The sequence below is a fragment of the Brachyhypopomus gauderio genome, unplaced genomic scaffold (assembly GCF_052324685.1).
Source record: "Brachyhypopomus gauderio isolate BG-103 unplaced genomic scaffold, BGAUD_0.2 sc44, whole genome shotgun sequence".
NCBI lineage: Eukaryota > Metazoa > Chordata > Actinopteri > Gymnotiformes > Hypopomidae > Brachyhypopomus > Brachyhypopomus gauderio.
The window spans coordinates 1528546-1552125 of NW_027506870.1; the positions used below are offsets into that span (position 1 = coordinate 1528546).

Below are 23580 nucleotides of genomic sequence, written 5' to 3' on the forward strand. Positions count from 1 at the left end.
GGTATTCCTGTCTTCGGCATTCTTCGCCATTTGCACAACAGAAGAAGTAGAATAAAACCGCTTGATCTGTTTGTTCTTGTAGAATATAATGTAATGCGTGGATGAATGCAGCCTCTTTAACGCCATCTCGAAACGCCGCCAACTTTGTGATTTGTACAACTATAAAGGGAAGTATTACTAATACCGTGGATTGTTTGTGGCTGCTAATCTAGCTTGGAGCTGTTGATTTCCACAGACGTGTTTGAGTGCACAATGTGGCACTAGCGGAGTGAGTGAACACGCAGGATGGCGAACGTGAGCGCCGACGGGGAGTTGAGAATAATGTTGCACCTCTCAAGCGATTCTGACTGCACTTGCACGAAATCTGTCGGAACCGACCTCACTATGTTGGATATTGGAAATCTGGAAGACCTGCAAACAGAAAACAAACAGTTGAGGAAGTTGATAGCGTCGCTGGAGGCGAAATTACAATTGAAGGAAGAGAAAGAATTACACAAGGAGGTTCGTTTATAAAAGTTTCCGATGCGTTGTAAGCGCGAGCTAACTCACTGGTCTAATTAGACGAGTGGGATCTGTGCGATATACTAACTAAAGCTATAAACCACGACAGTACATGCGTTACAGCGATTTTATGGATAAGGGCGTTTTCACCGCAGAAAAAAAATAAGTAAAACAAACAATGATAAATTACACGAGCATTCAATAAGTAATTTATTATAAAGAATACTTTCACAAGACAATGTAACACGCTTATGTTGCTAAGCAACACAAACCTACTCTGGTCTACAAACTAGTATTCAGTAGGCCTATATGTAGTACATACAGAGTGAAGTATGCAGTATACAATATGCAGTAGGCTAGGGTGACCATATTTTTGTTTGGGAAAACCAGGACACTGTGTGTAAGTTGTCGAGCGGCGGTGGGGGGGGGGGGGGGGTGGCGAACGTAAGTTGTTGGTTCTCCGCCAGTTGAGTATGATGAGGCTCAGGGATTCCGTGTCCCGGGAAATACGGACGTTTGGTCACCCTACAGTAGGCTATTTTGAACCCATTTTTGGCTCCGTCCAAAATGGAATACATCAGCAGTACGCATTAGATAGATTTCGATGCAGTACGTTCTGCTCAACTGTTAAAGCACAATCTTTCATTTGGCGACTGTGCAGTATGCTACAACCTCAGACACTACGTCCGCCATTTTACCTCTCTCGTGATATGACCTATGACGTCACACTACCACAGTTAAAGACCGCTATCCATTAAAAGCACCCTTCGATACTTTTCTATTTTGTATTTTCGTGACATTTACCTTGTTTGTCCATAGATTTAGAATCAGAATCAATACAGCATTGAAGAGTAGCAGAATTACAATAATCATTAACCTCAATTTAGCCTTAACATTACCAAAGCTAGATATATTTTTATATTTGCAAAGGTTAGGGCATAATTTGGAATTTCACTAGCATTACTGACAAGGTGAGGTGAATCCACCAACTTTGTTATATCAGCATGACAATTATGCCACCAAGATTTAAAATAAACTAAAATAGAAGGAACATAAGAGTTCAACCTACAAACTGCTTGTAAACCAAATAAAGTGGGTCAAGTCTTTAAATCACACAAAGCAAAATTGTCTAAAGTTGATGCAAGTGCTTCATTTAGCGTGTGCTAAATGCTTTAAATGTAAATGTGTAGTCGAACTCCATTAAGTTTGTTCTATATTTTATAGGTGCATTTTGATGACTTTCAGGATGAAGATTGTGGAGACCATTTTACAGTGCAGGAACTGAAGGATGAACCTGATCTGTTGGCTATTCTGAAAACGGAGCCAAATCCTAAAGAAATAACTCCCTATGGACACACACATGGAGGTCAGTGTGATCTACAGCAAGCTGGCAATGAGCCCAGGCTGCACCCTGCTGGTCAAACTGGATTGACCACTGCAGCAATGCAGGACACCATGTGTGAAAGTGACTGCCAGAGCATGTCTCAGACACTGGAGGATGTCTCTGGTCTGACTGGGGCTTGTAAAACTGAACAGGACCTGCTTGAAATTCCATACCCTGTGTGCAAAGATGAATACCAGCAGATTCCTCTGGACCCATGTGCAGTGAAGCTAGAACACACCAGGAGAGTACAGGAGCCCATAACAAAAGAAAAGAAATTAGTTAATCCAGGTGAGTCTTGTGTATTTATTCAGTTTCTTCATTTGAAAGTGAATAATGTGTTATTTTTGATAAATAATACATTTTGATAAAGTGGTTATAAAATGTTCAGGTACTAAAATCTGATTGGCTGAGCCATGATGGAAATTGTAGAAAAGTCCTCTACACCTGTGACTGCCTCACAGCGACTGGTGTCTGTATTAAATGTGACCTATTATGTTCATGATCAGTGTTCATAATTTTAGTTTTGGGGTCTTCTAGAAAACATTTACAATGAAAGAAATAATTACTTGTTATTAATTTAATAGTAGGTTTATTTTTAAAGTGAGAGATAGAATATTGAAAAGAAAATCATCATAGAAAATTGATTTGAATTTTATTGAGTGAAATAAGTATTTGATTCCATAGGAAAACCAGACTTACTATTTGGTTGCAAAACCCTTGTTGGCAAGCACAGAGGTCGGATATTTCTTGTAGTTGATGACCAGGTTTGCGCACATATCAGTAGAAATGTTGGACCATTTGCATATTATCTCTAAATCTTTAAGGTTTCAAGTTGTTTGACAACTTGGTGCTTCAGCTCCCTTAGGGCTTCAAACTCTGCTAGCATAAAAACATATTCCCTTGGTCTATAAAACTGTATAAAACTTAGTTTGGTCACATACTAACCTAAAAAGCTAAAATAAATGCTTTGTGGTTTTATATTAGGAAACATCTTTTAATGTTTATTCAATATTGTAGAAATAGCAGAGAGAATTAGAATAACGTACATTTGAAAATGACTATGCCAGGAGCAAAAGTTGTGTTTGCATTGAATCATTGAGTGCTTTAGCAGCTGAAGATTAAAATTCAGCCAGTTTAACGGTATCTAAGAATTGGAAGTCTACATGTTGGGAGCGTACACACTATGGCATAAAACACTGTTTATATAGACAGTTTGTAGGTTTTGGAACAGACCCTATGAATCATCCAGTTGTTCATTGACAAACTTCAGACAGGTGTACACATGTGCCTTCTTGAGCAGTGGGACCTTGTGGGCACTGCAGGATTTTTATCCATTACAGAGTAATGTGTTACCAGTGGTTTTCTTGGTGACTGTGGTCCAAGCTGCCTTGATATCATTAACAAGCTCCTTCCATGTAGTTGTAGGCTGATTTCTCACCTTTAACACGATCAACCCATGAAGGGAGATTTTGTCAGAGGTGGGTAGAGTAGCCAAATATTTTACTCAAGTAAAAGTACTGTTACTTCTGAGTAATATGTCTCAAGTAAAAGTAAAGTCATCCAAATTATTTGAGTAAGAGTAAAAAGTGCTTGGTGAAAAAAAAACTACTCAAGTACTGAGTAACTCTTGATTAATGTCTGATGTGAATGAAAACCTGGCGTTCATCATAAGACATTTACATTGACAATATCAACACCCAGAACTTTCATTCTAGTTACCTTATATTTAGCTTGATTGTGTGATTTATTTGTAACTTGTGTATTAGTCTGTATAATTTGTTTTTGTGTAATTTGTGTGTTAACGGGCCGCCCAATGGAGGATGGGTTCCCTTTTGAGTCTTAGTCCTCCCCAAGGTTTCTTCCTATTTCCCACCATCTAGGGAGTTTTTCCTTGCCACTGTCGCCTTTGGCTTGCTCATTAGGGATTTGGACCCATAGTATTGTTAACCTTGTAAATCCTGTAAAGCGCTTTGTGACAACATATGTTATGAAAAGCGCTATACAAATATATTTGATTTGATTTAGTCTGTTATCTGAGTTTATTTTGTTTACTATCACAGCTTTTGATGCAAGCAATCTAATGTTTAAAAGTCCTAGCCTTAGCTTAATATTGCTGCTGACTTTATGTTGATTATTTAATTTTAATTAGATTTTTAAAACATATCGCCCTGTTATTCCTATATCTGCCACGGTTAACAGACACAGTCTTAATGGTTTGGTAGGTAGGGAAGTAAGTTCTACTTGGCGAATGGGCGTTGGTAACCGTGTTTTTTTTTTTTTTTTCCATTTTTGGGTGATGTCCCTAACCGTCTGTCTGTGTGTTGTCAGTTGTATGTATCGGCACCGTTATTTTGTTGTTTTGTTGTGTTAGTGCTTGCTAACAACTGTCCCGTCGCTGCTACTTTGTTGCCGTTAGAAACGCAGAGCCGTTGCTCTGCCTTACCGGTGCGCTGTTGAAGTTCCGCTTGGTTTCGGTTGTAGTTATAAATAGACTTTCGGTTTTGTTCTCGGAAGATGGTGTTTCTTCTATCCTTTTATCTCATAGATAGATTATATTTCAGATTTCTCTTGGTGAAAATACCTTAAATGTTTGTTTTAGTTTAGGAGCTCATGCTTTTTGCTGCCATTTAAACTGAATTCCAGAAATCTAGTAGAATAGACAATGCATATACAATGTATGAAATACATACGTGAAATCCGAGCTGTGACTGGTTCAATTGATCAGTTTTTAGTTCAATAAATAAAATAAAGAGAAAAATAAAATTGGAGTAGTGCACTTATTTAAAATGTGTGTAGCATATTCTTACTTTTTGTTTGGCACAACAGGGTGATTCTCATGAAAACCAGATTTAAAACGGTTCACACTTGAAAAAATTCAAAAGGCATTTGAATACAAAATTTCTTTTTGTTATGCAAGATTAGGGTTTGAACTTCTTAGAAACACTTTTTTTTTAAATTATTATTTTTTTTTTTTGTATATTTTGCACCATTTTAGTCAGTCAGAGCACACAAATTCTCAGTACCGCAACATGATAACGCAGAACAGATATGGTTTAAAAGTGACACATTTGTTACTTTTTAAATAGATATTATTAACAGTTGTGCTAATATGTGTATATAACCCAGAAAATATTATGTTTATAAATTTCCCATTTTTTTCAATTTTATGATTTGTCTCATTACCGCAACAGATTTCACGATTCATGTCCTGTCTTTTCAGGATATTTAACTGAAAAATTACATGTATAATTACTTATTTAGTACAAATGACGTATGAAGAAATACAATTCATCCAAATACCATTATAAACTAGAATTTGTTTTATAACAGTAAAATAATGAGTAAATAAATGTGTGTTGCGGTAAAGAGAATGGTGTTTCGGAAAAGAGAGTCAATGTTTCGGTAATGAGAGTTTTGTATGTAGTAGTAATATTGAACAAAATGTGGCATTTGCTATTGAAAATTCTTAGTAAGTTTTTTTTTTGTGTCCCACCTCCACCCCCCATCTTTGGAGGACAACTTTGTTTTTATGTACAGATCAAATGATAACAATTCTGTATAATACAGTGCAATAGTGATAACAATAATTGGGGTTAGGTGGACCATAAGAAGATAGAATATAGAAAAGAGGAGAAGAGAAAAGAGGGGGAGAGAAAATAAATAGGGAAAAGACAGAAGGGTAGGCAAAATAACAAAACAACCAGCTCAAATGACCACTGCAAAGAAGAGCAGAAAGTATACCCAAGACATATAGCACAAATGACTGTGATGTATGTGTATGTGTGAGTGTGTGTGTTTGTTAGTGCAACATAGGATAAATGTACGGAATGCACTTAATAGCGAGGGTAGAGAGCTGCGACAACATTCCTCCAGAGACCAGAGGCAGGCAGAGAAAGACCCGGGAATCCCACCCACCCGCGGCCCTTCCAGGAGCAGTGGAGTTCCAGGGCCACACTTCCCAGTAACCCCCGCATGTACCGCACACTGGGATGGGAGGGGGAGACCCCGGAGAGCAACCCCCCAACCAAGGAGCGCAGGCCCAAGGGAAGCAGAGGAAACAGAGCCTTCCCCCCCCTCCCAGGATGCCCCCCTCCCCACCATGGGCCAGTAGCAAGGCCCCAGCGCCACACGCCCCTAAGAGCCACCCATCACCCGGCAGGGCCCCCCTCCCACCGAGGAGCCCCGAGCCGCCCCGGACCACAACCGCCCAGGGGAACGGGCCAACCGCCACACCGGAGCACCAAGCCAGGCCCCGAAACCCCAAGGCGTCCCCCATCTGGGTGGGAGAAGTAACCACATGGGAGCAGCCGGGAGAGGACCGGGCATGACAAGCCCCAACCCAGAACCAGCCGTCCTCACTCATACACTCAAACTCATTTACATTCACCCCAATATATACACCCATACATATACACACCCCCTTATATACACCCTCATTATATATTCACATACACACAACCAGATACACACACATACACACACACACCCTCATATATAGACCCTCACACATATATACACCTACACGCACATGTACATCCATACATGTACACCCCCCCCCCCCCCCAACACTCATTCTCATTCATCTACCTATACAAAAAGAGACAAGGACAAAGACACACATTCATCCAAACTAACACACCCTCCGTGGGGCAAATGGCTGGACCAGTTAAATATGGTGCAGTTAAAATTGAGGGGACATGTGCTGGGAAAAACGTGGACAAAGCCCCGGGCCACTGGCCAGTGTTTGTCCACACCGTCCCCTCAAAAGCCTTGGAGTTCATTATATGTGTGCATGTGTGAGCGCACATCTGCCTCAGCCTCATGTACACGCCTGTCTTTCACAGTTGTCTCCACCTGTGTGTGTGTTTTCCTATTATCTCCCCGTCACCGAACCTCTCTCTCTCTTTCCGTCTGTACTCCTCAAGTAGCTCAGGATTGTTGTAGATTTTCTCTCTGAACTTAGCCAGCCTAGTTTTTGCGAGTGCAGTTTTATAATGAATAGATTCTTTTCTGGAAGGAAATAACATTGCAGGGTTGCCAACTCTCACGCATTGAGCATGAGACACACGCATTTGACTGTCTTTACACGCTCGGCGATATAATACGGCGATATAAAACTCCCCCTTAACAATTTACACTCGCCACCTACACCCCTCCAGGTTCAAATCTCACTCCAAGTGATCTTGAAAAGTTGGCAACCCTGACATTGCATCTTATAAGTAATAGATAAGTTATATATATATATATATAAGTAAATAAAGGCTTTTTTGTGAAACAATATTATATATATATATATATATATATATATATATATATATATATATATATATATATATATATATTACTTAAAACATTCATTTCTCATTACCGCAATAGTGAATCTCTCCACCGCAACAGGCCTTAAATTGTTGCGGTGTATGAGAAGGCTGTTGCGGAGTATGAGTGACCTTAACCTTCTTTGACCTCTGTGGGGCCATTTTGATGCCTAGCTAAACTTTTGTTAGCTTTTTGTATTTAGACTTCAAAAACCTTTAAAATTCCCAAAACTCAACAAAAATAAAAAAACTTGCTGTTTCGGTAATGAGAAACAAAAAGTTGTGTATGCTTGCTGACAACCAAGTTTTTAACATTTATCTGGAGAGGTATAAAATGAAGGGCTTACTTGGTAGTCATCTTGGGTGTTACAGTAAAAGGTGTTCCCCTCCTCAAAATGGCTGGTTTTTTTCTGTTCCTTGTGGTCTTAAATGGTGCTTGAAAATTGTTGCGGAGGCTGAGAACATTGGCTGTGACCAAAGTTCTTTTTCTAAATATTTTCTTTTCTTTTACCAATGAATTCCAAGTAATACATTTTTATTGACTGTAACAATTTACTTTGAGATACATTTAAGTTTTTTATTATTTATTTATTTTAAATATAAAAATCGTATAGTTGAAGAGCCGAGATTCAGCAATGGACGCGTTGCGGTACTGAGAATTTCACACTAAATTATAAAAAATATATAATTTAAAATATTACAATGTCTTCTTTTAATCACTTCCAATATAGCCTATGATGAGATGTTTATGAACCAGTGTTTCCCAAATTGATAGGATTTACCTGTTCATCACAATCCTTAATGCCACCTCATATGTCTGATTTCATGAGAATCACCCAACAGTTTTGCACAGGTTTGTGAGGGCTGCACATACAGTTGTTATATCATCTAATGTATCTGCCTGTAACACTGGAATTACAGATTGTAATATTTTTAAAATTATCCAGCGTCCAATTACACGCTCAACATGTATGCGAACATGTGAAAGCTGTCTAGAGGAGTCAACTTCATGTGCTGGAAGTTGTTTTTTACCCTTTGTGTAGTTAGGAATTCGTAAAGTGGCACCATAAGATGCCAAGTCCTCTCTGATTAAAAATCCACGATCTGCTAAAACCTCATCGTTAGGCTCCAAAAGTTCGAGGAGTCCTGATTCCTTTATTTGTTTGTCAGATACCCGTCCACCCCAACCTGGTGATAGAAATGTTATGGACCCTGCAGGAGAAATGCCAATTAGGTATTTGATTGCATTGTTGTGTTTATATGTGGACCAGGTCTGTGCTCTTGCAGTCAAACTACTAGGCCGGCTAATGAAAATTTCAGTACAGTCTATGATGCATCTACATTCCTTGAAGTTCCTCTTGAAAATCTTTGGCATGTGTTTGAGGACTGCTTGTTTACTAGGCCATTTAATGAGAGGCCTCAAGCAGTGTGCCATAACGGGTAACCAGCTCCGACAAATGCCTGATAGGGCTGTCGCAATAACCGCAATATTGTAATACCGCAATATTCACCTGCCAACCACAGGGAATTCCAAGCAACCGTCACACCGCGATGTTCGTGTTTTCTTTTTTCCACAAGGTTCTTGTTTTACACGTAAGCCACTTCGCTGCGTGTGCGGTGGATGTTAATTACTATTTAAAAATGTCCGTATCCGTTGCTTCTGAGTGGCCTTTTTATGGAAACAATTGCGGCTACTCTGGTCGCAAAACCAAATGTGACTTCGCCAGTTTGGGAGCATTTCGGCTTTCAACCGAATGAAAAGAGAGAGCCGGACAATTTAAACGAGGCAATATGCAAAATCTGTGCGCGAAAGGTTGCTGTGAAACGGGGAAACTAAGAGAGCTCGCGCACATGCCAAGCTCGCGCTACCTGCACGAGCCCTAACGCACATCCCATCGCCTGGTGGCGCGATAACCAGGTTAGATTTCCTCTGCTTTCTAAAGTGGCCCGCAAGTACATGTGTATTTGTGCAAGGAGCACACCACCAGAGAGAGTTTTTCGTGCTGCCGGAAACACTGTTACCCCACTTAGATCCTCTCTGAAACCACATAAGGTGAACATGTTGGTTTTCCTAGCACGTAACAAGGATATGATAACGCCGGACTAAACCTAGACTTTATTACTAAAGGAAGGGTTTCGTTTTCCTTCTTTTTTTAAAACGAATTCTGATCTCATGTGCTCAAGTTTTTTTTGCCTTCTTTGCACAGCGCAGATCAATCGTAGGCTATAAGCTGGACTTTGTTTCCATGAAAGAGTAAAGGAGCGTTCTTATTGCGCGTCATAAGCCTTACGTGCTCTGCATTTAACAATAAGGACAGTTTAATTTGTCCTACAACTGTGTCGGCTTTGTTATAAAAATATAATATTCTTAATAACAATTGCAATAAAAACGTGTTTATAATAGCACTTAAATCAGGATATGTTTGTGAAAACAACAAAAATGGCGATAATACCGCATATCGCGGTGTGGAGCACCGTTAATTTACCGCAGTGGAAATTCTTACACCGCGACAGCCCTAAGCCTGATACTGTGCTGTCTGTAACATTGAATTTGTAGGCTAGGTAGCAGTTACTAAAACCCATTCTCAATTTCATCAAAATAATAAATAGGTGATCCTCTAAACTGAGCTTATGGGTAACATTTTTTACACTACCCACTAGTTTCCCTAGAAGCCAATCAAAAATAGCAGTAGTAAGCCCTGTGAGAAAAACAAGTTGTGTCTGGCTTTACAGTTGAACAGGTGAATTGTGCAAGTCAATGATAAAATGCTACACTTCCATTGCCAATATGCGTGCGCATCTTCGTGACATCATCTTTGTATACAAACTTTGAAAGGGTCTATACCTTTAAGTTAAAAGGTATTTAAGTTGCCAAAATATGCAAATTCTTATTTCTGACAACCAAGACAATCTTCTACAACTTTGTTTACAATAGGAATAGATTTTCTTCTTCTTTCGGCAATTCACATTTGGGGGTCGCCACAGCGGATCAAACTCCTCCATCTGGCCCTGTCCTGAGTGTCCTCCTCTGACACACCAGCCACTCTCCTCTCTCCTCTGTACATGTCCAAACCATCTCAATCTCATTAGGAATAGATATATATATTAAAAACAGGTTATTTTAAATATACTCCTGTCATCACTGCAACGTGTAAGGCACCATCTACAAATGACCTTAACACGGACGCAAGTGGCGGTCGGAAAGGCCCCAGAGCACTGCACACTCCGTTTTTTGCAATAAATTCAATAGCTTTTAAACGGTCCATCTATGACCACCAAAGGCGTTGTATTACATTAAGTGCATCCTAAATAAAAACCTACATCTTGCACCAATAATAGCTTTTAAACGGTCCATCATAAGTACACAAAACAAGGTTGTTGATTAGGATGCACTTAATGTACTATAACTTGTTTTATGCTCTTATGATGGACATTTTAAAAGCTATTGAAATATTTGACAAAATGTGCACTTAATATGTATACAACTTTTTTTTTTATCTTATGAAGGATAAGAGAGTGAAAACAGCAGAAAAACAGAGTGTGCAGTGCTCTGGGGCCTTTACCCACCCACATTGTGGTGGTCCACCATTGTAATGGAAATACAACGCGACCGTACCGCTCTGTTGCGAATTGATCCGTATCGAACCGTACCGCGCCAAGCAGGCCTGTGTGGAAATGCGCCAAAAGACTTAATCTGTTCATCCCTCCCCTCTACACTGGACCCACTTCAGTTCGCCTATCGTAGCAACAGGAGTACTGATGATGCCATTGCATACATTCTCCACACTATCCTAACCCATCTTGACAATGGAAAAGGGAACTATGTACGCCTTCTGTTTGTGGACTACAGCTCGGCGTTCAATACTATTGTTCCCTCAAGGCTGGTCATGAAACTCTGTGATCTGGGGCTGAACCACTCATTGTGTTCCTGGGTACAGAGCTTCCTGACTGACAGACCTCAAGTGGTCAAGATGTGGAACTTTAAATCCAGCTCAAAAACCCTCAGTATCGGCGCCCCCCAAGGATGTGTATTGAGCCCACTCCTGTACTCACTGTACACCCACGACTGTACAGCCACCCACAGCTCCAACACCATTGTGAAATGTGCGGATGATACAGTGGTGGTAGGCCTAATCTCCAACAATGATGAAAAGGCCTACCTGTGTGAGGTGGAGCAACTGTCATCATGGTGTGGAGTCAACAACCTGGTAATGAATGTGTCTAAGACCAAGGAGATGGTAGTTGACTTTTAGAAGGGAGAAGAGGAGGACTTCATACACACCTCTCCAGATCAATGACACTCCAGTTGAGAAAGTGAGTAGCTACAAGTACCTCGGAGTCCACATCTTTGAGGACCTGACATGGTCCACACACATCTCCACTCAGATAAAGAAGGTGAGGCAACGCTTGTAGCATCTCAGGAGGTCGGAGAAATCCAAGATCTCCACAGCACTGCTGGAACTCTTTTCTGCCACCATTGGGTCTGTTCTGTTTGGTAACATCACTACCTGGTTTGGTAACTGCAACGCCCAGGACAAGAAAGACCTCCAAAGAGTGATACGCTGCTCTGAGCGCATCACCAGGACTGTACTGCCAAACCCTCAGGACATTTACTGCAGGCGGTGCAGAGCATCCGGGAAACGCATCAGTAAGGACATTCAACACCCAAACCATGGTCTGTTTGTATGGCTACCCTCAGGGAAACGGCTACACTACATCAGGGCCAGAACTGAGAGGCTGAAGAGGAGCCCTTACCCTCACATCATTCGGACAATAAACACACCGGATACACATAACACGCGTGGTCCATTCCATTCTGCTCTTCATCACACACACAACCACCTTATCTGACACTCAGTCACTTTATCAGTCACAGTCACTTATAGATCCATTTACATGTATATGGTAGATTATTTATTCTCTTTTTACTTCTATAGTTCTATAGTTTATATTGATATCTTATAAATACTGTAAATTGTAAATTACTTGTTGATTTGTCTAGATATTTAATTGTAATTATCTTTTTACTGCTGCATAGTCTAGGAACAGTCACATATTCATTTCACTGTGTATCTTGAATCGCCACAGTTTATACATGTGACAAATAAAGAATCTTGAATGAAACCAACTTAACCAGTTACAGGGAAGAGAAAGACATCAGGCATGTTGGATGACCGAGATCCTAAATAACAACTGACCTGATGTGAATGCTTATTAGCTTGGACATTATTATGGCGTCTAGAAAAAGTTATTGGCACCTGATTTTTTTCCCTTTCAGGACGTACTAGCTTGAGTAATTTTTTTGTCTGGAGCCCAGCATGCATACCTTGTTGCTATGGTAACCGCCAATTGTTTACCCTTTTAATTTGTTGTGACATATGTACTGTATAAAACTGGGTCGCGACTTAATGAGTTGAGAAACTCTGGTCTAGACCACAACACTAAATTTTGATCTACAACAGGGATGGGCAACTTCCATGATAAAGAGGGCCAAAAATTTTTCAGCACTATTATTGGAGGGCCACATGACCACGCACTTCAAATAACTGAATATGAAAGACACTACAAATTATTCTCAATAAGAATTTTAAATGAATTCAGATCTGTATGTTTATTGCACCAACATACATCTATTTTCTGCATATAAATACATTAACATGTCCTTAATAAGCAACAAAGACAAAACATTTGCTTAATAAAAAAAGTGCAAAAAGGCATTTGAACTCCTTCATATCTGCGGAGCGATGAGGCGGACACAAACACTGAGAAGAGCGAGATTTAATAAGGGGAATTCCATAGGCGAAGTCGTTTGTACAGGCACGGGTCAAAACGGGAGAGCCGTCCAAGTGGTCAACAGGACAGGCAGGAGTCGTAACAGGAGAGCCATTCACAACGGAGACAGAAAATACCAGAACAGCGATGACGGATAATCCACAAAACCGAACAAACCACAAATAACGACAACGGGTGAAACACAGAGATACAAGTACACAGGACTAAACTAGACACAACTGAACACAATGACGACACGTGTGTGGCAGACAGAGGGAAACCAGGGCAACAAACACGCAGGGCGGGATAACCGGGCAAGGAACAACACCGATGACAAACAGGGACACCGGAGTGACAGCGAGTAGAGGGGGCATAGCCCTACGTGAAAAGAACAAAAAAGTCCTGCTCTATCGGTTTTTTATTTTCTTTTAATTATTAAATTATTGATCTATTTGCGGGCCGCACTGAGTGAGGACACGGCCCGCGGGCCGCCAGTTGCCCATCCCTGATCTACAAGGTCCTAGTGTGCCGTTATACTGCCACCTAGTGGTGGCAGAAGAGTTTAACACATTACAGTTTTGATTCACGATGGCTGACAACACACAGAAATTCGGATTGGAACTCCCGATACAAACGTCGACCAGGTAAATAAATATGTATAAGATATGTATAAAAGCGTTCAATGTTTGTTATGAATGTCAAATTTTACAAAAGTCAGCAACTTTTAACAAATTATCATGACTCAACATGATGTACACATATGTGGACTTGTGGACTAAGTTTAGTTGACAGGAAGTCGTATATGCTAACAACATAATGTGAGAATGACATTGTATGTTGGGATGTTTTAGGTGGAAAAAATAGTTTACTACAGTACAAGCAGATATAGCATGTTTATGAATAAATTACATATGTTTTATTAGATTTTTTCTCATGATGTTTTTTTTTTTCCAGAGCGTTATTCTCTGTCACGAGCACTGGAGTTACTGGAGTTAATTAGTGGAGACAACTCGGAGGTGGAAGATTTGTCAGACATTGATGATCTCGTGGGGGACACTGAATATCAACCCCCACAACAAGAGGCAAGCAGCAGTGAGGAGGACGGTAGTGGGTGTGATGACTCCATTCCACAGCCCTCTCACCTTACCAGGGGACGTAAACGTCATCGTGATGAATATGAACGATATTGGTCAGATCGTGACATTGCCAGATCATGCACTACTAGATGTCACTCTCAAACACAGCAAGAGCAGGATGATATCTCAAACAATGTCCCCGTAGAGACAACATCAGGACCAAGCCATCAAGAACAGTCCAAGGAAGGGCGTGGGATGCAATGGAGGGCTTCTCCACCAACACCAAATCAAGTCCAGTTTGAGCATGAGGAGGAAACTGTGCAGAACAGAGAGAACTGGACACCACTGGACTACATAGAACAGTATATTGATAAAGATTTAATGAAAATGATAGCAGATTGTTCTAATGCTTCATCACTGGCTAGAAATGAGGCCCCACTCAACACATCAACTGATGAAATGTATCATTTTTTTGGTGCCTGTATTTTGATGTCTTGCATACCTTATCCTGCAATCAGGATGTACTGGTCTAAAACTTTAAAGTTCCCTGCCATCACTGAAAAATTTACACGTGACAGATTCTTCAGACTGAGGCGATCACTCAAAGTGCTCATTGATGATGATGTTCCAGAGGATCTGAGAGAGCGTGATAAATTCTGGAAGGTGAGGCCATTTCTGAACCGCATTCTGAAAGGCTGCAAATCTCAGGCTCGACCACAATGCATTTCCATTGATGAGCAGATAATTCCATTCACAGGAACTTGTCCATGGCGACAATATCTGCCAATGAAGCTAAATCCAGTTGGCATGAAAAATTTTGTTTGTGCAACACCAGAAGGTATTGTGCTGGACTTTGAAATTTATCAAGGTGTGGATGCACTCCTTGGGCATGTTGAAGAACCAGGAGATCTGGGTTTGGAAATCTTGGTAATGGATCGTCTGTCTCAAACTCTGCATCCTAATACAAACATTTACTGTGATCGGTTCTTCACATCCATCAAAGTTATGGAACACATGATGAAGAAGCAGATGTATGTAACTGGTACAGTTATGAAGAATCGGGTAGCTGCAGCAGTACAGAAGCTGCCAACTGACAAGAGAATGAAAAAGGAGGGAAGAGGATCGTCAGCACAAGTTACTACAGAGGATGGAAAGATTTGTGTGGTGAAATGGTATGACAATAAGCCAGTTTTGATGATGTCTTCTGTTCATGCGAGAGAGCCAGAAGACAACTGCCAAAGATGGGACAAAAAGCTGAAACAATATGTGACCATCTCGCGACCAAATATCATCCGTGAATACAACTCCAAGATGGGTGGAGTTGGCCTTGCCAGTAGAATAATAAGTTTCTATCGCATGAGTGGCCGTACAAAGAAATGGACGCTGCGGATGTTAATGTACTTTGCAGATTTGGCTTTAGCCAACAGCTGGCTTCTGTATCGCAAAGACCTGACTGTATGTGGCACGCCAAAGAAGAACATCATGCAGTACCTTGAATTTCGAATGGAAGTGGCCATGACCTTCTTGGCTGAACATGCCAATGACAGCTCTGACGTTTCAGAACAGGATGACCCAGATGTGTTAGTCCAAGGGAAAAAGCGTCCAGCAAAGGCAGTGCCCCATGTCTCATTCCGCAGGAGGGCCAATGCACATCTGCCAGAGATGGTGAACATGAAGAATGCAGCGCGCTGCAGAGCAAAAGGCTGTTCAGGGAAAACTCGAGTGCGGTGTGGTACATGCAAAGTGTTCCTGTGCTTACAGGGAGATCGCAACTGTTACACAGCATTTCACACATAGGTGTAAACTTATTCCCACAGGAAAAAAGAAAAGTGATTTGAAGTAGCAGTTTTGGAATGTAAATAAAATGCAATGTTTATGCAATTGTTCAGAAATTTAAGAGTAAATATAGTAAATACAAACTTTTGTATTTTTTACTTTGTCTTCTTGTTGAAGCAGCACTAGCCTTATAGCTCAAAGGGACACAATTGTTGTTTCTATTTTTGTTTTGCAAAAAATGCTGCTGTGTTCAGGCACAAAATAAATGTTTTGCTCATCAATGAATTGCAACTTTATTGTGTTCTATCAAAATATAAAACTAAAGTCCTTATATATGGACATCATTTCTCAGAAACTACATCATGTAAAAAGATAATTCTTTGTTATTTGGGCTAATTGGCACCTGATTAATGTAAAAACTAAGAAATAAAAAATGCATGCCATGCAAGAGTTCGGTTCTTAGGAGGTTAGGCAGATTAGAGTTAATCCAATCAATACAATAAATTACAATTAATTTAATTACAAAATAGCTTAAATTAAAATAAATTCAAATCCATGGATGTAAAGAAAGTCGTCTTCATCAGAGAGGCTGCTATTTGTACTGGTGACATCATCCAAGTCGGTGTCAAGGTAATTTCTGATGTCAAGGCCTATGGCAAGATAAATCCTTTTTCAAAATAATTACATCTTCACATTATTCTTACATTTCTACTATATAGGCTGTGATGCTGCTGATGTTTGACAGTAAATGCTACCTGAGCTTCTTACTATATTGCCACTTTGTGGTTTGTCACCGGCAAATTATCCTAAATGACCGTAACGTCATATAAGCCAGGTTTCCATCCAAACCTTTCGAAAAAATAATGCGCAATTTCCAAGTTTCGGCAGAAATAAATGCGAATTAAGCCTTGTTTCCATTCATTACAGTTAGGCGAATAAACTTTAGATCACGTGAGAGGACGCCAAACAATAGTGGTTTTACGTCCATCTGGCAGTTACGCATTTTTGCACGTTGAGGTTTTGAAACATTTTTTTCTTTTTCTTTTCTATACATGGAGAAGTTAAATTCAATTTTTGCTCTCTCCAGAACTGTTTTTGTATGCATTTGTCATCTTTACATCGCGATCATGTACAGAACCACATGACTTGAGGCATGATACGTCATCGTTTATGCGAAAAACCCTTTTCCATCCAGTTTTTCCGAATTTTGGCGATGCGATAGTCTAACTTTTCCACCTCCTCCTAGCGTAAAAATCTTTTTGCGATATTTGGAGCTTTTTTCGAATTTTGGTCTTTTTCCATCCAGCTTTTTTCATGCGCATTTTCAAAATGCGCAAAAACTCGGTGGATGGAAAACCCTCTACAGATTTATATAGGTCAGTGTCTCCTGGTTCACATTTGATAAACAAGTATATTTACTAGGCATGGCACGGTTATTGTGAACGAACCGAACCGTACGGTTCGCTTGTCACGGCGCGGGGCGTGTGTAAACCGTACAGGATCCACGGTTTTTTTTTTTTCTCCAGACGTTCGAAATTCGCATTATAGCCAAATGCCCGTATGTCACCACGTGGTTCTCATTCGTGTCAAAGAAGCGAAAGCGAAGGTTTGTGGTGGCGTGGACAAACATGGCAAGTGGGAGTGGAGAAGGCAGGCTGCCTAGGCCAGAGATGAAGGATGCCCCAGCTTTGTTTAAATCAGGTGTGTGGGATCATTTCGGATTCCCCGTCACATACGTTGATACTGGCAATAAAAACGTGGATCGAACTGTTACAATATGCAAGCATTGCAAAACCCGCATTGCGTACGCTAGTGAAAACACTTCCAATATGACCGGCCATTTACGAAGACATCACCCAAGTGTGTCAGTAGAGGGGAGGAGAGGAGAGCCTGCCAAAAAGCCATTCACAATCAGCGCGGCATTTAAACAGCCCCTGGCTGAGGACACCGCCAAGGCGAAATCAATTTCCAAAGCCATAGGTATATTCATTGCAAAGGACATGCAGCCCTACAGCGTGGTGGAGGGTGAAGGCTTTATCAAAATACTATCTTTCTGAGATTGTTAAAACAGCATGCTTTGAGTAAATTGAAACTCAAGTTTGTGCATTATTATTATTATTATGTATTATTATGTAATGCTTTGCTAAAGGCAGCACTGTGTAATGTCATAGAAGTGTAGTGCTATGGTAGTAAAATCTTTTCAGCAACTATTCCACTGGTGTAACGGCGTGTATTATGGGGCTAAGATAAAAAAAAAAAGGAAAAAAAAACAAGAACCGTACAAAACCGTAAACCGTAGACCTCAAACCGTGATACACACCGAACCGTGAATTTTGTGATCCGTGCCACCCCTAATATTTACACATATGTTCTCCTCTGTGGTCCAGGATGTTCTGAATCTTGGTAGGATGGCGTCTCAACCACAGAAAATGTTTGGTTGGCTTCACATACAAAATTTAGCACCAGCTGGTCAAGCATGGCTTGTGTTACCCACACTGGCAGCGAAGCCTGTGATTTTTGCATTTTTCACAGGAGTATCACTGGAAGAGGAGGGCTTGCAGTTTCTGTGGGACTCTAGTGAGTCTGTACTAGTTTGTTGGGGTGAACTCTGTGGACTAAAAAAAATATATGTGAGGCTACAAGGAGATCAACACATTAAAAGAGACTAAGGAAATGTTTAAAATATATGTAACCTAAAAACAAACATTTGCCTATCCACAGAAAAAAATAACAAATTTAGTAAACTTACCGCTACAAGTTTTCTCAAGTTAGATGCTGAGTTTTTGAATGCTGAAATGTCTGTTTTGGTAGACACAAAATACACCACATAATGTAGCTGCTGTTGCACACTTTTTAGAAGGTAAAAAACGTGCTTTCAATATGAGGCCTTGTCTGTATTGTCGACCACTGATTCTGACATTTTTCATCCGTTTGCTATGACTGCAAATTGTAAAGGTAACTTGTCCTGAGGCTATGATTGAGTATGGTCACATGACGAGATTGCACAACTGAGTTTGATTGGTGAAATGTAGTCACGTGGAGGAGCATTTGGAAGTCTCTCTCTCTTTCTCTGTCAAAATAAAACATTAAAATGAGGCGTGATGAGGGGGATAAAAATAATGACGCATAGATACCATAGAGGTAAAAAGCTTATTGTAACAAGCTTATTGTAGCCTAATGTAGGGGAGTAAGAGTTCAGTTTATTCTTCACAAATCTACTGAAGTAAAAGTAAAATGTATAGTGATTTAAATCACCCCTAAAAGTATATATTCTTTTCAAAAACGTACTCAAGTAAATGTAACAGAGTAAATGTAACTTGTTACTATGTACCTCTGGATCATCTTGTTGCCCATTCCAGCCTTGTGCAGGTCTACAATCTAGTCCCTGACATCCTTAGACAGCTCTTTGGTCTTGCCCGTCTGTGAAGAGGTTGGAGTTTGATTGATTCTGTGGATAGGTGTCTTTTATACAGGTGACAAGTTGAAAGTGCCTTTAATGTGAGTGATAAGAAATTAGGAGTATCTAACCAGTCAGTGGGAGCCAGAACTCTTAATGGTTGGTAGGGGATCAAATATGTATTTCACTCAATAAAATGCAAATCAATGTATTTTCTATGAATTGATTTTCTTTTCAGTAATCTAGCTCACACTTTAAAAATGAACCTACCATTAAAATTGGTATCCAATTTTATAGCAATAAACATGGTTTCCAAGCTAGTCAGTCTTGCAGTGGTTTGTGACTGAAACATTCCATCTTGTAAACAGAAGATGGAAGAAAATAACAGGGTTTTATGAATAGAATAGTTTGATAAATGAACACATAGGCCTATAATTTATTATTATGTTTCACTGTAAGTATAACTGAAATCATCAGCAACAGCAGCATCCTGGAAAGCATTATGAAAAGTATCATGATATTACATCTTGTAACAAAGACAGTGGCTGAAATTCCAACAAAGAGTATCAGGCAGCTGAGAAAGTTGGTTACTCTCACTGGTGTGAATTTTGAGCTTTGTAGCATTGCAGACCATCCACAGGTACAACAATCTATGTAACTATGTAATATATATAAATCTATGTAATCTATGAAAGGGGAGAACCGGAAGAGCATAATAGGCCCCTTTTAATGTGCCCGATTTCTAAACCAATAAAATCCTACCAGTATTAGTTACTTTGTTGCAGCACATAATAAATTGAACTTTTTCATTTACTCTGAGGGTTAACAGTGGACACATGTTGTGAAGAGATGACCGGACTTGAGGAAAAGGAAAAAGTAAGAAGACATGCTGAAATTAACGACAGGGAAATAGAAGTATTAGAAACATTCCGAAACGAAGAGGCGACTGTGAAACAGACCATGTGGGCTGTTCGCTGTTTTCAGACTTGGTGTGCTGAGAAGAACATATCTGTGAATTTTAAAAAATTGACCAAATCAGAGCTAAACCAGATTCTTCGTCAGTTTTATGCCACAGTGAAGAATGGAAAAGGTGAATCCTATGGCTTCAGCAGCTATGTGGGTTTACGTGCGGGACTGAACAGATACATCAATGAGCCACCACTCTGTCTGTCTTGGTATATTATGAAAGATTCTGAGTTTGCCACTAGCAACAATGTTTTTGTTGGAGTTTTAAAAAAACTTCGCAGAGAGGGTCAAGACAAGTCTATACATTACCCAGCTATATCGGATGAAGATTTCGTTAAAATCAAGAACTCTGAAGCTCTCAGCCCAAACACACCAGCTGGGCTTGTCAATAAGGTTTGGTTTGATGTACAGTGGCATCTGGGACGGAGACCCAAAGAAGGAAACCGGCAACTGAAGCCGGAGTCATTTGTCATCTGTAAAGACAATAATGGTTTGAGGTTTGCCACTCTGACTTTAAATGAAGCCAGTAAAAACCGCAAAGAGCCCAACGAGAGAGTCAGAGAGATTCGACAAGGACTGATGTATGAGCAGCCAGGGGACCTGCTATGTCCTGTTGCCTCACTGGAAAAATATCTCGCTGTTCTTCCTCCAAATCCACCAGCCTTTTATCTCCATCCGAAGAGGACAAATGATACCAGTGATGTATGGTAATTAATACAAGATTATCTTTTTAATTATTTGTTTTTCTTACATTATAGCTCTTTTTCATTACATGTGGTCTCTGTTGGCAATAACGTTAAAAGCTTTGTGTATGTTACATTGTCACACATTTGATTTTCTCTTTAGGTACTCCAGAGAGCCAATGGGAGTGAACTTTCTTGGTTCCATGCTACCTAGAATCTGCAAGGCAGCTGGCATTAAAACTGTATACACCAACCACTGTCTGCAAAGTACCACAATGCAGAAACCTTCATATGCTGGCTTGGACACAAAAGAAATGATGGCTGTAGTTGGTCACCGGAGTGGATCGTCTCTGCAGTCATACTGCCACCCCAACTATAATGAGCAGAGACGCTGGAGCAACATCCTTACTCGCACAGTGTTATCAAAACGCACATGCTCAGAGCCACGCCCCTCCAGCCCACCAGCGAAGAAGAGTGAAAACCATCAGCACTGTGCCAAGTCATGCACTATCAATGGAAATATCCTGATTAACAAAAACAGTAATTCTAAGCATTAGGATATAGTTGCCCATGAAATAGTCTAATCTTTGCCCTTGTGTGGCTTAGCAACTAAATTCAATGTACTATTATTCCAAGACTACATTGTGCTTATAATATTTATTATTAACTGATATCAAATTAATCATTGATAACTTATAACTTATTTATTTTAGCTAACATAGAAAATAGTTTTTTAAAGTTTATAAATAAATAAGAATCTTAATCATTAAGCTTGTTCTGTTCATTCAGTACAGAAATCTTTGCTGTTGAATTGCTTTGCAACACAAGCACTGTCTCTACTTGTTTATTGCTTTATTACAGGTGAGTCTAATCGTTTGGCCTCAGGTGTTGGGAAGAGTCACTTCACAATATGTCTGGCAGATCACAGCTTTACTCACAGTATAGAACTGTTTCTCTAAACCAGCCAACCTTCAAAGAAAAGTTTGTCACCTGAAAGACCAGGTGTTCAAGACCAGGTGTGGTTGTTGCCCTCATCAAATAGACTGGTAAATGCTGGGAAATGTTAACCAGTTTTGCAAATGTACATTTGTATGAAGATCTTTACTAGGAAGGCATGTACACAGTCTGCCCTCTGCACTAATGAAGGAGAGTTTAAGTTGTGAGTCTTTGTCCCAGAGTGCTCAACCTTGAGAGAGAATCTGACCTTAGTAACCCAACTGTTCCCAAGAGGTTCAACTGGGAGGGAAGCCTCTTTATATTAAAATGTCCAATATGAACACCTGTGGGTAAAAGCAGTGCTTAATTTGTAAATCAAACGATGCCGGAATGCAAACAACAGACAACATAAAATGTTACCGGATCGAGGCAAACAGTTACCGGAACGCACGCTTCAAAATTAGAGAGTTCCCGGATCCTGTTCCGGCAAGATCCAGCTCAAATTAAGCCCTGGGTAAAAGATTCATACTTAATTCATTAAGCCGAGGCTAGATTATGTGTATGCCTAAACTATAAGTTAGCCGTTTTTGAAATGCCGATTCAGGTAAATTCAAATTCACATTCAACTTATTAGTGTATACGTAAATAATAAGATATTGTACTGCCTCCATATAATGTACTATAGACATTACATATTATAAAATCTTCTTACCTTCTGAAGTACTTCGTACCCGGGTGGGCACAACCTGAAGGAGATACATGGGTCCACTCTCCTAGTAGTACTAGGGCTTCGGTGCATTGTGGATCAGGCCTTGGCATACCGATCCTCGGTTACTGAAGCTAGCTCTTGGGACATGGAACGTAACCTCTATGGTTGGCAATTCAGCAATGAAGCAAGAAGACAGATCCAGATCTTTTCCACTGCCCACAACACCTGAAGATTTCTGGACAGAGGCCTTTTAGACAAAGATGTAGTTGATCTGCATAAGGGAACATTAAGATCCTCATAAATCTCTCAACAGAAGCTTTGATGTCATCCAGAAACTCTGCCTTCTCTCTTACCCCTCACCTCCTGTCCCTTCTGTACTCCAGCATCATCCAGCCCATTCTATTGTGTAGCTATAGTTAAACACGTGACAGGTGCGCTCGCGATGTTAAGCACAAATGTTCATTTTAACAGCACAAACGAGCACAAACGTAGCACAAACGAATGAGACTAGTTTTGAGTGATTTGGACGTGGAGGGGGGGGTGATGTCATGTGTATGAAAAAGAACCAGTTATATTTTAAAAACCATAAAAGCACAAACATTAATTTTAACTGCACAAACGAACACAAACATAGCACAAACGAATGAGACTAGCTTGGAGTGATTTGGACGTGGAGGGGTGGCTGGTGACGTCACGCGTGTGAAAAATAAAACGACTAACTTTACAAAGCAAGTGATTGAAGCGTTAATTTTAACAGCACAAACGAGCACAAATGTAGCACAAACAAATGAGACTACACTGAAAAAAATAACTTGTAAGATTTACTTAATAAAAAAGTATTTTTAAAGTAAATTTTACTGCTAGAAAATTAAGTAAAACTTACTTGCAAAAATCACATAAAATGTACATAAAACTGATCCTAACCTCTCTGAAGTCATTAAGTAAATGTTACTTAATTATATTGATTTCAAAAGTTTTATGTACTTAAAATTATTATGTAAAGCTCATTTAGACAGAAAGCTCATTACATTAAAAAAATAAGTAAATTTGTTTTGAATTATCTAA

The 23580-nt window shown here is 39.9% G+C and overlaps 1 protein-coding gene and 1 long non-coding RNA gene across 5 annotated transcripts; one reads left to right on the plus strand and one right to left on the minus strand.

Annotated features, from left to right (window-relative positions):
• On the plus strand, window positions 1-21598 carry LOC143486104 (piggyBac transposable element-derived protein 3). 4 transcript variants are annotated; one of them, XM_076985949.1, is made up of 4 exons: window positions 9-501; window positions 1726-2173; window positions 20051-20894; window positions 21034-21598. In XM_076985949.1, the coding sequence occupies exons 1-4, from the start codon at window positions 286-288 to the stop codon at window positions 21425-21427; spliced, it is 1902 nt and encodes a 633-aa protein (XP_076842064.1). In that variant the 5' UTR covers window positions 9-285; the 3' UTR covers window positions 21428-21598. The 4 variants fall into 4 exon arrangements, with proteins under 4 accessions (XP_076842062.1, XP_076842061.1, XP_076842064.1 ...); XM_076985948.1 differs by having other exon boundaries at window positions 10-501; window positions 20042-20894; window positions 21034-21597; XM_076985947.1 differs by lacking the exons at window positions 20051-20894; window positions 21034-21598 and adding an exon at window positions 13927-18126 and having other exon boundaries at window positions 1-501; window positions 1747-2173.
• Window positions 18352-22782, minus strand: LOC143486121 (uncharacterized). Its single transcript, XR_013123136.1, has 4 exons — window positions 22519-22782; window positions 19156-19244; window positions 18574-18894; window positions 18352-18439 (listed from the first exon to the last, which is right to left on the minus strand). It is a non-coding gene; the product is annotated as an uncharacterized LOC143486121 (long non-coding RNA).
• Between the last annotated feature and the right edge of the window lie 798 nt (window positions 22783-23580).

Coding starts and splice junctions, on each gene's coding strand:
- LOC143486104 (XM_076985946.1), top strand. CDS start 286: ATGGCGAACGTGAGCGCCGACGGGGAGTTGAGAATAATGTTGCACCTC. Junction 502..1,725: donor AGAAAGAATTACACAAGGAG/GTTCGTTTATAA, acceptor TATATTTTATAG/GTGCATTTTGATGACTTTCA. Junction 2,174..13,926: donor AAAGAAATTAGTTAATCCAG/GTGAGTCTTGTG, acceptor TTTTTTTTCCAG/AGCGTTATTCTCTGTCACGA.